Source organism: Electrophorus electricus, unplaced genomic scaffold, assembly GCF_041902795.1.
Source record: "Electrophorus electricus isolate QZ-2024a unplaced genomic scaffold, ASM4190279v1 Scaffold31, whole genome shotgun sequence".
In the NCBI taxonomy this organism is placed as follows: Eukaryota; Metazoa; Chordata; class Actinopteri; order Gymnotiformes; family Gymnotidae; genus Electrophorus; species Electrophorus electricus.
Window position 1 is genome coordinate 1267661 of NW_027658594.1, and position 13641 is coordinate 1281301.

The window sequence follows — 13641 nt, forward strand, 5'->3', positions numbered from 1 at the left end:
TTCTTAGGGGTCACAAGAGATGCTCTCACTGGAAAGCAATCCTGGTGCGTAGCATGTGGCGGTCCCTGCCATGCGAACACAGAGAGAGACAGAGACGAGGTACCAGAAAAAAAACCCAAATGTATTCAGCTGCCAACAGAATCCTCTCACTTGTCTACAATCGTGTACTCCGCAGCTGTCACGAGAGATGTCCTCACTGGAAAGGTGTCCTGTTGCGTAGGCTCTGCCGTATCCTGCCGTACAAACACAAAGAGAGACGGGGGGGACAAGGTACCAGAAAATAACCAAATGTATTCAGCTGCTAAGGGAATCCTCTCACCTAGTCTTATGCACTCTGTAGGTATCACAAAAGACATCCTCAATGGAAAGGCATCCTGGTGCACAGCATACAGTAGCCACTTCTCATTGACAAGATGTCACGGCCCCTGGACCCGCCCCACAACTGTCCGCTTGCTTGTGTTCTTAACCCAGCCAACCAGGCTGAGAACAAGTCGTTTCCGCTCGGTGAACTGGGAGAAAGGGACAGTGTGTGGAAGCCCAACCCCAGTCATGTAGGTTTGCTTCTAACAGTACCATTAACATCACCCACTCTGGTGCACTAGTTTGAGTGTATTAGAACTAGTAGCACTGCTGAAGCATTACATGTATCTATAGCAAATATCTATAGCAAATATTCTGACCATGATGAAGTGATAGGTTGGTTAAGGCAAACTGAGTATGCAATACATGTTGCTTAGGTCACTTGCTCTAATTGTACACAACTGTAAATCTACACAACTGTACATTAGTTAAAGTCTACACAGTGTCAGTGATGTGAAGTACAACTGAGAGTTCCCCTGTTGTATTCTTCCAACAGACATTTTCACAGTCAAGTTCTGCGTAAGTGGGGGAAAAATAATATGAGCTTCACATCAAAGAACATTTTAAACAAATGGACTGATGACTGTATGGCTTACCCAGTATAGCGAGAGTTCTATATACACTCCAATTAAGACTGACATTCTAGACTTAATCTCGTATTTACCGATTCATCTATATTCTAATTTTAAAGAGCATAAAGCTAAAACAACAAAACAATGTCATTGTCTAGTCCGTTATGAACTGCCAGTTATATGCATGCTAGACATGTTTATATGCAAATATTCAACGGCATGTTTAAGAACTGCACATCCTGATGAACAAGATGCAGAGCAAAAACACACAATTCAAAATACTCACCATTACTCACACAATACTCACCATTCAAGAACAGACACCTGTGCCAAAGTAGGGAAACACATAAGAATATTGATTGTGTAAAATTTAAAGAGGAAGTCGCACCGATAAAAGGCGCGTTAGTTATTGTGAGTTCCACAGCGGTGTGGTAGTCTATAAGCCTATAAAGGGAAGGAAACAGTGAAGTGCACAGAGTAAAGAGGTATCTTAGCACTTAACACATACTACTAGGGCTGTGTGAAATAGCCAGTAATTATTTAATTTGCATTAAAAATCAACAGAAAAAATGAAAAAATGAAAATTATCTTTAGATGCAGCTCTAATTTATTCTGATAGAAGGGATAGTATGCATAATTAGAAAAATATTTGAATCTTTTTTTTTACTGTAAAAGAAGGCTTGCATTTGAAAAGTTAATGTGGTGGCCTTTTATTATCTAGCTATAAGATATATATATATATATATATATATATATATATATATATATATATATATATATATATATATATAAAGTTCCTCCGATAAGTTTATATATATATAAAAGTCCTCCGATGGTCGGGGGCGGGGGGGTAAAGCAAAAACAAATTTATAAATTTTTAATATTTCGCACGTACTTTAAATAAAATATTTAGTTATGATTTACTTCTAAATGTTTACTTTTGATACATTCAATAACTAACGTTAATGCGATTTATGTTGCCTAGCATTAGGCTAATGAAAATGAAGGTTGCTGCGTTTATCAAACTATTAGTATTTATTTAATGATCCAGTGTGACCAGCATATGGACGATTTTCGAAAAATGCTTTAACTAGCTAATATATTGAAATGTTAGGCGTTGTTAAAGCCTAGTATAGTTAATAGACTAAAACAGACCCAAGCCTCGCATTCACGCTATTAACGCGTTCGGTTAATTGTTTTTTAAAAGAACGTCCACTGTTACATAAAAAGCAAGTTGTGGTTGATCTCCATTATGAAGCTAAATTCTTCCATGAAACATTTTGGCACTGTTGAATGCTGGTTCATTTTGAAAAACTGTTTTATAATTCGTGTAGTTAGATCATTTGGCTCACGAAGATGAATCCATGTGCTCCAAGTGATCCGATGGCCTCGTTGTACGTCGGAGACCTTCAGATATTACCGAGGAAATGCTATACGAGAAATTCAGTCCTGCTGGCCCAATAGTCTCCGTACGGATTTGCAGGGACGCGATGACCCTCCGCTCACTTGGATACGCATACGTGAACTTTCAGCAGCAGGCAGATGCTGAGCGTGCTTTGGACACTATGAACTTTAACATCATCAAAGGCAGACCTGTGCGAATTATGTGGTCCCAGAGAGACCCCTCTCTGAGGAAGAGTGGAGTTGGCAACATCTTCATCAAGAACCTTGACAAGTCTATTGACAGCGAAGCTCTTTACGACACATTCTCTGCCTTTGGGAACATCCTTTCCAGCAAGGTGGTGTGTGACGAGAATGGCTCTAAGGGCTACGGCTTTGTGCACTTTGAGACCCGTGAGGCTGCGGAGAGAGCAATTGAGAGACTTAATGGCATGTTGCTCAATGACCGCAAAGTGTTCATTGGCCAATTCAAGTCTCGCAAGGAGCGAGAGGCTGAGATGGGGGCCAGGGCCAAAAAGTTCACCAATGTGTACATCAAGAACTTTGGAGAGGACATGGACGACGACAAGCTGAAGGAGATCTTCAGCAAGTTTGGCCAAACGCTGAGCACTCGCGTCATGACCGACGAGAGCGGCAAGTCCAAGGGCTTTGGCTTTGTGAACTTCGAGAGGCACGAGGATGCCCAGAGGGCTGTGGATGAGATAAATGGGAAGGAGCTGAATGGGAAGAAGGTGTATGTGGGTTATGCCCAGAAGAAAGGCGAGAGGCAGACAGGGCTGAAACGAAAGTTTGAGCAGATGAAGCAGGACGGTATGACTCGCTACCAGGGAGACAACCTGTACGTCAAGAACCTAGACGACGGTCTGGACGACGCGCGTCTACGTAAGGAGTTCTCTCCGTTCGGGACCATCACGAGTGCCAAGGTGATGACGGAGGGCGGCCGCTCCAAAGGGTTCGGCTTTGTGTGTTTCTCCTCGCCGGAGGAGGCCACCGAGGCAATGAAGGAGATGAACGGGTGCATCGTAGGCACCAAGCCGCTGTACGTGGCCCTGGCGCAGCGCAAGCAGGAGCGGCAGGCCCACCTCACCCACCAGTACATGCAGCGCATGGCCAGCGTGAGTGCCGTGCGCAACCCAGTGCTCAACCCCTACCAGCCCGCCCCGCCCTCCGGCTACTTCATGATGGCCATTCCACAGGCTCAGAACTGGACTACCTGCTACCCGAGCAGGCAACTGGCACAGCTCCACCCCAGCACCCGCTGGGCTACGCACAGCATTCAGCCACAGCATTTCCAATACATGCCGAGTACCATCAGGCCCGCTGCAGACCAATCTCTGGGCCAGGAACCTCTCACTGCCTCCGTGCTGGATCTGGAACCTCCGCAGGAGCAGAAGCAGATGTTGGGTGATCGATGGTCTGTTTCCCGTGATCCAGAACATGCACCCCAACCTTGCAGGGACAGGTTTGCTCCTGGAGATCGACAACTTGGAGCTTCTGCTTATGCTGGAGTCTCCTGAGTCTCATTGAAACATTGAAACTGAAAAAATAAAAACGCATTAAATATTGAAATATTTTTGCCTGGTCCATAGACTCCAGTTTCAGGCCTTGATTACAGTAAACTAAAACAACATGTAAAAAGGCTAAATGATTGACACGTGTACAGTCGGTGACTCCTTTCTTTTTGTTCCTCTTACTGTTCGAATGCTCAGAATGTCAGTTTTTGCAGTTGACAGCTGAGCATTAGGCATGTGTATTGGATTGTATTAATAATACAATTGAGGATTCATTGCTGTTCAGGGACCCAGCAGTGGTAACTTGGCAGTGGTAGGGCTTGAACTAGCAACATTCTGATTACTAGTCAAGTAACCTCTGAATAGTATTATTATGATTAATAACATTAATATATCTTACACTGAGGTCTGCTGAAGCTTACCCAGGATCCTTTGCAGCAGCCTGCCATATGCACAAATCATTACGAAAGGACACAGAATCTCTAAACTCCCTTGTTTTATGTTATTAGTTTGTCTAATTCAATGTTAAAGCACTTTCCCCTGTAAACACTCTTTTTATGACCTCATTTCACCGTTTCATGACTTTATGCCACGAACCAACCAACTATTCTTTAATACAACTCTTTTCAAACACTTCAACCATTGTGGGTAACTACACTATTGTACACCTGTAATTCTTGTTATGCTATTTATTTTATTGGTACTGTCGATACATCGATGTTAGGAGAAATACCTCATGAATACTTTAAATGAATCCTTAAAATGACACCTATTCCATTTACTAATGCTAAGCTTGCTACAGTCTGAACTTCTAGCAAGTCAAGAGAAGTCTCATGCAGTTTCTGTATTTTCTATAATTGCATAATATATGGATGGTTTTAAACTCAATAACATACGCACTTGCAAAATATGTGAATATAAAGGAACAAAAATAAATTAACATAACCACATACCTAAACATCATCTGGTACCATCACCCCATCACCCCTCAATGCAGTATGAGGATGGTCAGATTGTTGTATTTACTAATAGTTACCACTAGTATTAAAATAACAGTAAGCCCAAACTGTTCGACTATGTCCTCTTAAACAAACCTGTGATTTTTTAAATATTTGGACCACATCCTCCTGCAGAATAAAACAATCAGGAAATACAGTTGAGTTGGCCCATACCGCCCTCACATCAGTGTGATTTCCATCAATGACGTGTTATGGCTCTGGGTAAGGAACAATGTTATATTGTTCAATAAACTTTTCACAGGATGCATATTTTTCATTGTTTTAGCAAAGTTTTCGCTACCTCTATACAGCAAACACCAGAATCGACAAGGTTTACATTAATTATAGTCAGTAGAATTAAAGGGAAGAGGCCATATAAAAGGCTGGGATCTACGTTTAGCAGACTCGGCACTGTGTTACTAGATATTGCCCACATTCCAGTAATTTTATTAAGTCCTCTTTAAACAGAAAATAAAGATGCAGACTCAAGAATTAATTGAAGAGAGTAGTAGGTCCATTATTTATTTTGAGCTCAGCGTTACATACAAACGAGGCATAGTCCAGAATATGTCTAATAATCACACAAGGAACACACATTTTTATCCAGTTTTCACAACTGATTATGTGATTGCCACACCTTCTCTACATACTGGTGTTTGAAATCTCAACCACTGTGTTCAACCATACATTATTCAATATATGCAAATTGAGATCTATCATTGTACAAATTGAAGCTTGACCCCAGTATATCCTATTGGAAGATTTTCCTGGGTTTTTTTTTTTGTTGTTGTTTTTTTTGTTTTTAACAAAGATGATCTCAACTCATACCATCAAACACCTGCAAGATGATGTTGCAGGTCAGTATCACCCTGCTCTTATGGTAAGATAATGAACCTTGCTTAGCCACAGAACTCTCGAAGAGGCTTTCACGTCTTTTAAAAGCCGGGATCTTTCCCAATACTTAGGAAGCTATTTCTCACGGGAACAGTCCAGAGTCATCTGCCGTAGACTTCCACAGAGGCCTTGAAACCACCTGCATCAGAGCCTCTGCTCTGCACTTACAGACCCACAAAGGCCTTAAGATACCCCAGAAACATTATTCCTCTTTATGCTTTCAAACACAGTCTTGCACCACTCTGCACCTGTTGCAGAGAGCTTCAAAGCCTATTATAATTAGATCACAGATCGCCTCATGAAAATACCTTTACCCCAAAACATTTTATTACCTCAGGTGGAACAGTGTGTATAGGCCTAGACCTCTTTAGATGTAACTTAGAACCGCCGGTGACCGCTGTATGCGTTTCTTTGGTTGTACAAGCTCCACTGGAGGACTCGATGAATAGTTGATGATGGAAGAGGGGTATATCAGATTCACCCCTTCTGCCTCCATGTGACAAATTAACCCACTGCATAAACTTTTAGAAATAAATCAGTCTTTTAACAAATGGTAAACATTCTCTAGAAAAGATTATCTTGTAACAATTCATTGAGTATATGAACTGTTTTTGTGTCCTTATATCTATAAATGAAAAGTAATAAAACATTATAGATGATAAATAAATTACATAAAATGTATAAAAGTTCACAAATAAGAAAGTACCTGAGTCTGCACTTTTCTCCACAGATTCAAGAAACTCGTGAAAGTTGGAAGCTATAGAAACACATAGAACAGAATTATAGACTGACTGAGGTGTGAGCAGAAAGATCGCCATGATGTCCTTATATCTAAAGCACTCAAAGCATTGATGCTATGTAAATAAACTGTGATCCGATTGGTTCAATCTAAGTAAATAGATTCACCTACTTTGAAGTTAAAGTTTTTCTCAAAAGGTTAGAACTGGTTGACTATACTTTGCCGTGTTCTGTAATAGAAAATGTAAACATTTATATCTAAAATATTGCACGACAGAAATCAATTCAAGACTAACCTCGAATGACCGCTAGATGGGGGAAGATATTAAGTAATAAATGAGTCCAGATCCTCCTGCCCGACAATACGGTGAGACTCTGTTTTTACGTGTGATGGAAAATGATACGAAACTATGTATTATGTGATTCATATAAAATCACACTGATCCTTTTGTTCTTAAATTAATAATGCTGTTTGCACATTTATATCCGCCTGTTGCTGATTAAGTTGAACATGTATCAGGAACTGTTAACATCAAGGTCAACTTGACACACAACCCACACTGTTTGGAGTCAGTTTGGGTTGGTTTGTGGAAAAAAACAAGCTGAGAGCTGATTGGCTTATAGCCACAGCAACAAAGGAAAGAAGAGCTGCTTAAGAAAAGATGATTGGTTAAAGACAGCACAGGAGTAGTATAACTAGCCACGGTTTTGTATACTCGGGGCTCCCTACCTGAGGAGAGCCAAACATTTATTTTATTCTTTTTCTTATTAAATTACTCTCTTAATCACGTCTGACTTGCTGTTTGTTCAAAATTCCACAACATATGTCATTACTACGCCGCACAAAAAAGACCGCCATATTTGTAGTTCCACAATGTGAAAAGGCGTCATTTTCTATGCAAACGAATGAATAAACACCATGCCATGCCTTGCTGTATCCCCTCTTTGCACCGCTGGACAGACGCACTCATGACACTGTACTCATCAAAAGCAGCACCAGAGACGCACTGAGTCATATCCCGCTACCCACCTCTCAGGCCAGCTTGTTTGCACGTTTTGTCATAAAACTTAAAATGTCATTTGTTGCCATTATATATAAAATTACCTATTTAAAAAAACAAATAAATCAAAAAGTACTTGTGACTAGAGAAACACGTGGCTAATCACCTACAAGAAATAATGTCAGTGATGTTTGGGGCAGGTGTTTCAAACGTGCCCAGACTCTTGAGAAGCACCTAAACGCACACACAAGGGTGTCCGCTTCCCATAGTGCTGCAAATACTGCAGGAAGGGCTTTGGTGAAACAGGCCACATGGAGGAGCAGAAGACAATCCACACAACTGAAGAAGCCCGTAGCTGCCCAGTATGTCAGAATCCACATGGGAGAAGAACCCTGTAGCTGCCCAGTATGTCAGAAGCAATTTGTGCAGGTGGGTAATGAACCATATTTGTACCCATTCGTATGTTGGGAGCAAATCAGTTGAAGACGTGAACAGTATGTTAACAATCAGTTAAAATTACTGTTGATGACAAGAAAACAATGGCTAATATGTTCCTTCACAGCTATGTCATTGGTTGATCTATTTTTGTCAGATTTAGTGCTTGTTTGGGCAAGTGTGTTAAAGTCTTCCTTTGTTTTTGGTTTTGTTCCTTTTCATATAGTTGTTTATTCCTTTTTGTCTAGTGATGTCCATTATCCATTTAAAACCTGTCAAATTAAACAAATGTGAAACGAATTCCATAGTATTCAGATTTGATTGCAAAAGAGACCAACCACTCCCCGTATTTTGAATTTTGCATATACAGTATATGTGCAGTTCCAGCCTAGTCCATTGATCCAAAATCTGGCCCAGATGTATCTGTTGACTGCAAATTTGAATGATTTCTGTGCTCTGCAGCAAAGGAGCGTTTGGTTACTATCTGATGGATTAAAATAGGCTTGTTGGTAGCAAAGACATCACTAAAGTGTACAGAGCAAAGGTACTCCAGGACCAGGATGGGTAAGTAGCAGCTTGATCAGTGGAATCTTCTGTGAGACGTAACAGGATTTCGGTCTTAAATGTAATGTTAGATCAAGTGAAAAACTTTAGTGGATTGAAATACAGATAAATAAATCCACTAAAAGTGCATCTGCATCATTGGTTAAAAAGTTGTTCTGCTAGTTGTCTGATTTTGTTCCAGTAATCTAATGTTTCCTGGGACTAGGTGGTTCAAGATTATATTGGTGTTTGCTTTATTTCTGTGATTTTTTTAACCATAGTCTAATTGTTTATACTGTCTACCAAATGCAATACTGAGTAGTGAAACACTGACACAATCCCTTTTGGCATCGGACATTTGTAATAATTTCAATAATCTACAGTTGTAAATCAAGAGGGCAGCACCATTTTAAAGTCTAGTTTCCTTTCTCTCTCTCACTTTCTGGAATTTTTCCATCTGTGTTTTTATTAAATTTAAAGATGGAAAGGGTATTAAAACTCCCTTTAACTGACATCTCTTCCACTGAACTTGTAGAGAAAGTGATGATATGAAGATGATTATGTTTATCGCTTTCACTCAGAGATCATTGTCTGAGGGTCATGTTGTACAGTTCACGATGCCCCGGGTTGCAATCAGGAGGTTTAACAGTGATGTGCCAAACAGTTGTCTGTGGTGTTCTATATGATCATCACAGAACATCACACATAACTGGTCAAATTGTATCTCCAGTAGGATATTTGTGTATTATACTATATATTAGCAGCATAACTTTATGATGCAATTAAAAACCCCATCCCCCTGAATACCAATCATATTACATATCTGGGTATTAAATTCTCTTCCCAGTTGTCTGTTATTCAAAAATAAATAGTCATCCAATTATTAAAACAATAAGCGACGAACTTCATTGATGGACAAATTTGCCCCTTATGCTCTTTGGACAAACTGCAATAATTAAAATGAGAATATTACCTAAACGAAATTATTTGTTTTCAATTATTCCAGCGCCACCAACCTGTCTAAAATCTTTGGACAACATCATAACTTGATTCTACTGGAAAAATAAATCACATAGAATCAAACTCACAACATTACAGAACTGTAGTTGATTATTGCAAATCAACTATAATATGGTATAAAATGGATAAAACTTAGTATATCAGACAGAATATGGATAGACATATAGCAAACATTATGCAAAGATCTAAAAGTCAGACTTACCATTTATCAGTCAAATCAATTAAAGAACATTCATGATCAACAATTTGTGGGTGGCCATGATACTAACAGCCTGGTGGAAATTTCACAAGATATCAAATTCCACTCACATAAACATAACACTGCTTTCATGTCACTTCCACAAGTAGCCCAAACATAAGATATAGAAAGCAGGTAAGAGCAACTATCAGTTCAGAGACATTAAACTCACCTGCATCCATATCAGTATTATAAACATTCCTAATACAAAAAAACTATCGCATAAGATATACAAACTAATAATGAAATCAAATCGCATAATTACTCTCCCATCGAGACAATGGGAGGAAGATTTATTACTAGCTCCCGACGCCACAGTTTGGATTAAAATGTGTAATAATAATTACCACATGACAGCAACACTAACCTACAATGCATTCAGTACAAAATAATACATAGATTACATTATACTACACATTGGATGTTTAAAATTGGTTTCACAAGCTCAGCAATCTGTACATACTTTACTCCAAAGACAGCTGACGATTACATTCACATCGTGTGGCAGAGCACACCTATCAAGCAATTTTGGCAATAAGTAATCACACACATGTCCCATGATTTAAATAACCCTATCCATCCAACACCATCTTTATGTCTCCTAGGAGACATGTCATCAACCAATGTGACAATAGAAAAAAAAACAGGATAATATATATATAACATTATTAATTGCAAATACAAACATACTCATGAATTGGAAAACAAAAAATAATATTAGTGTCACCGAATGGAAAAATCTATTGATAGACTACATATCAATGGAAAAAAATCTCAGAATGAATCAATAAGAACCAATAACCTAGACTGGACTCCTTTGATAAAAAGTTTACAGAGCTAATCCATAAATGATAAATATCCCAATCTAGTACGTGTACATATACAGTGCACTCGCACATAGCCTCTCTCTCTCTCTCACACACACACACACACACACGCAGACGCACACAAGCAGTCACACACGAACACACACACACACACACACACACACACACACACACACACACACATTCCCGTAATGGTGCAGGTGGCTAATACTTAAAATACTCTATCTGCATTTCCCGTTTGTCTGTTTCGTCTCTGTTCGTCTTATTTTTCCTCTCTCCCCTATTCCCGTTTCCCCCACGTTATTTATGTCTGTTCATACGTTTTATACACCCGATATAGTTGGACACAGTGAGAAGTTAGAAATAAATAATGAATAAATAATAAAGTTCTAAAGGTCCTCCGATGGGCGGAAATCAATTGATATATTTATTTCTCCAGATTTCTAACTCGGAGAGAAAAAGACGTCCTTTTACAAATCGCACCTCGTTGTGGAACTCTACTAAGGTTTACAATCCAGGCGATGATTTTTAACCTCAAAGAACATAGGCCTGCTCCAAGGCAAACTGATTTCATCCCATTAATTAACTTTAATGCGATGTTTTTTGCCGAGCATTAGGCTAAAGAAAATGAATGTTGCTGCGTTTATCAAACTAAAAGTATTTATTCTGAGCCATGCGGTAAATGATTCAGTGTGAGCAGCATATGGACGATTTTTGGAAAATGCTGTGACTAGGTAATATTTTGAAATATAAGGCGTTGTTAAAGCCTCTCATTCACGCCATTAATTTTATAAGTTAAAATAATTGAATAATTCATAAATAAATAAATAGCGTTTGTATAATATTTAAAAATAAACATTTACGTAAAAGCACTCTTACGTAACAATCAAGTTGTCATGTATTTGAATCTAAAGCTAAAGTGTTGCTTTGATCGCTTTGGTCGGTCGACACTTGCCTGGCTCTGTTGAATTGCTGTTTCAAACTGTTTTATAATTCGTGCAGTTAGATCATTTGGTTAAATCATTTACGATTTTATTTTATTCATTTACTACTTTCGACTACGATTTCCAGAAAGGTTGACCGACGATCCTCACGAAAATGAATCCAAGTGCTCCAAGTTCGCCGATGACTTCGTTGTACGTGGGTGACCTTCATCCAGACGTTACCGAGGCCATGCTATACGAGAAATTCAGTCCTGCTGGCGCAATAGTCTCCGTACGGATTTGCAGGGACGCGATGACCCTCCGCTCACTTGGATACGCATACGTGAACTTTCAGCAGCAGGCAGATGCTGAGCGTGCTTTGGACACTATGAACTTTAACATCATCAAAGGCAGACCTGTGCGAATTATGTGGTCCCAGAGAGACCCCTCTCTGAGGAAGAGTGGAGTTGGCAACATCTTCATCAAGAACCTTGACAAGTCTATTGACAGCGAAGCTCTTTACGACACATTCTCTGCCTTTGGGAACATCCTTTCCAGCAAGGTGGTGTGTGACGAGAATGGCTCTAAGGGCTACGGCTTTGTGCACTTTGAGACCCGTGAGGCTGCGGAGAGAGCAATTGAGAGACTTAATGGCATGTTGCTCAATGACCGCAAAGTGTTCATTGGCCACTTCAAGTCTCGCAAGGAGCGAGAGGCTGAGATGGGGGCCAGGGCCAAAAAGTTCACCAATGTGTACGTCAAGAACTTTGGAGAGGACATGGACGACGACAAGCTGAAGGAGATCTTCAGCAAGTTTGGCCAAACGCTGAGCACTCGCGTCATGACCGACGAGAGCGGCAAGTCCAAGGGCTTTGGCTTTGTGAACTTCGAGAGGCACGAGGATGCCCAGAGGGCTGTGGATGAGATAAATGGGAAGGAGCTGAATGGGAAGAAGGTGTATGTGGGTTATGCCCAGAAGAAAGGCGAGAGGCAGACAGGGCTGAAACGAAAGTTTGAGCAGATGAAGCAGGACGGTATGACTCGCTACCAGGGAGACAACCTGTACGTCAAGAACCTAGACGACGGTCTGGACGACGCGCGTCTACGTAAGGAGTTCTCTCCGTTCGGGACCATCACGAGTGCCAAGGTGATGATGGAGGGCGGCCGCTCCAAAGGGTTCGGCTTCGTGTGTTTCTCCTCGCCGGAGGAGGCCGCCACGGCCATGACGGAGATGAATGGGCGCGTTGTAGGCACCAAGCCACTGTACGTGGCTCTGGCGCAGCGCAAGGAGGAGCGGCAGGCCCACCTCTCCAACAAGTACATGAAGCGCACGGCCAGCGTGAGTGCCTTGCCCAACCTCGTGCTCAACCCCTACCAGCCTGCCCCGCCCTCCGGCTACAACATGGAAGCCATTCCACAAGCTCAGAACTGGCCTGCCTACTGCGCAAGCAGCCAGCTGGCACAACTCCTCCCCAGCCCTTGCTGGGCCATGCAGTGCGTCCACCAACAGCAAGTCCAGGATATGCCGAGTGCCATCGGTCCAGCCGCATCCTGCCCGCAGGCCTTCAGCGCCATCCGACCAACCACCGCCTGCCAGGTCCCACGCACGATGGCCTATCAGACCATGGCATCTGAGGCTCCGGGGACAGGGATGGCCAGCGCGGAAGCTGCCAACAAGGCGTCGCTGGTGAGAGCAGTACCACAGTACAAAACCACCTCAGGCGTTCACAGCCCACAGCAACACCTGGGCACACAGCCCTTAGATATAAATGTCGAACTTACCATTTATCAGTCAAATCAATTATAAAACATTTATGTTTCTCAACCCACAGCAGCACCTGGGGGCAGAGCTCCAGGTGCCCGTGCAGCTGGCTGCGGTCCATGTGCAGGGTCAGGAACCTCTCAGTGCCTCCATGCTGGCTGCTGCACCTCCACAGGAGCAGAAGCAGATACTGGGTGAGCGTCTGTTTCCCCTGATCCAGAACATGCAGCCCACCCTTGCAGGGAAGATCACGTGTATGTTCCTGGAACTGGACAACTCGAAGCTACTGCATATGCTGGAGTCTCCTGAGTCTCTGCACCCTAAGGTGGATGAGGCAGTCGCTGTGCTCCAGGACCAGTGCGCGCAGGAAGCCGCTCAAAAACTTTAACCAGTGCTGCGCTTCTGGCTGTCTAATGGA

At 41.6% G+C, this 13641-nt stretch overlaps 1 protein-coding gene across 1 annotated transcript in view; it reads left to right on the top strand.

Moving 5' to 3' along the window:
* The first annotated feature begins 413 nt into the window (after positions 1-413).
* LOC145655653 (homeodomain-interacting protein kinase 2-like) overlaps positions 414-13641 on the top strand; it is a 146694-nt gene continuing 133466 nt past the window's right edge. Inside the window, exon 1 of the mRNA XM_081709148.1 lies at positions 414-490. Coding sequence (XP_081565274.1) covers positions 414-490 — 77 coding nt within the window. The remainder of the gene's footprint in view (positions 491-13641) is intronic.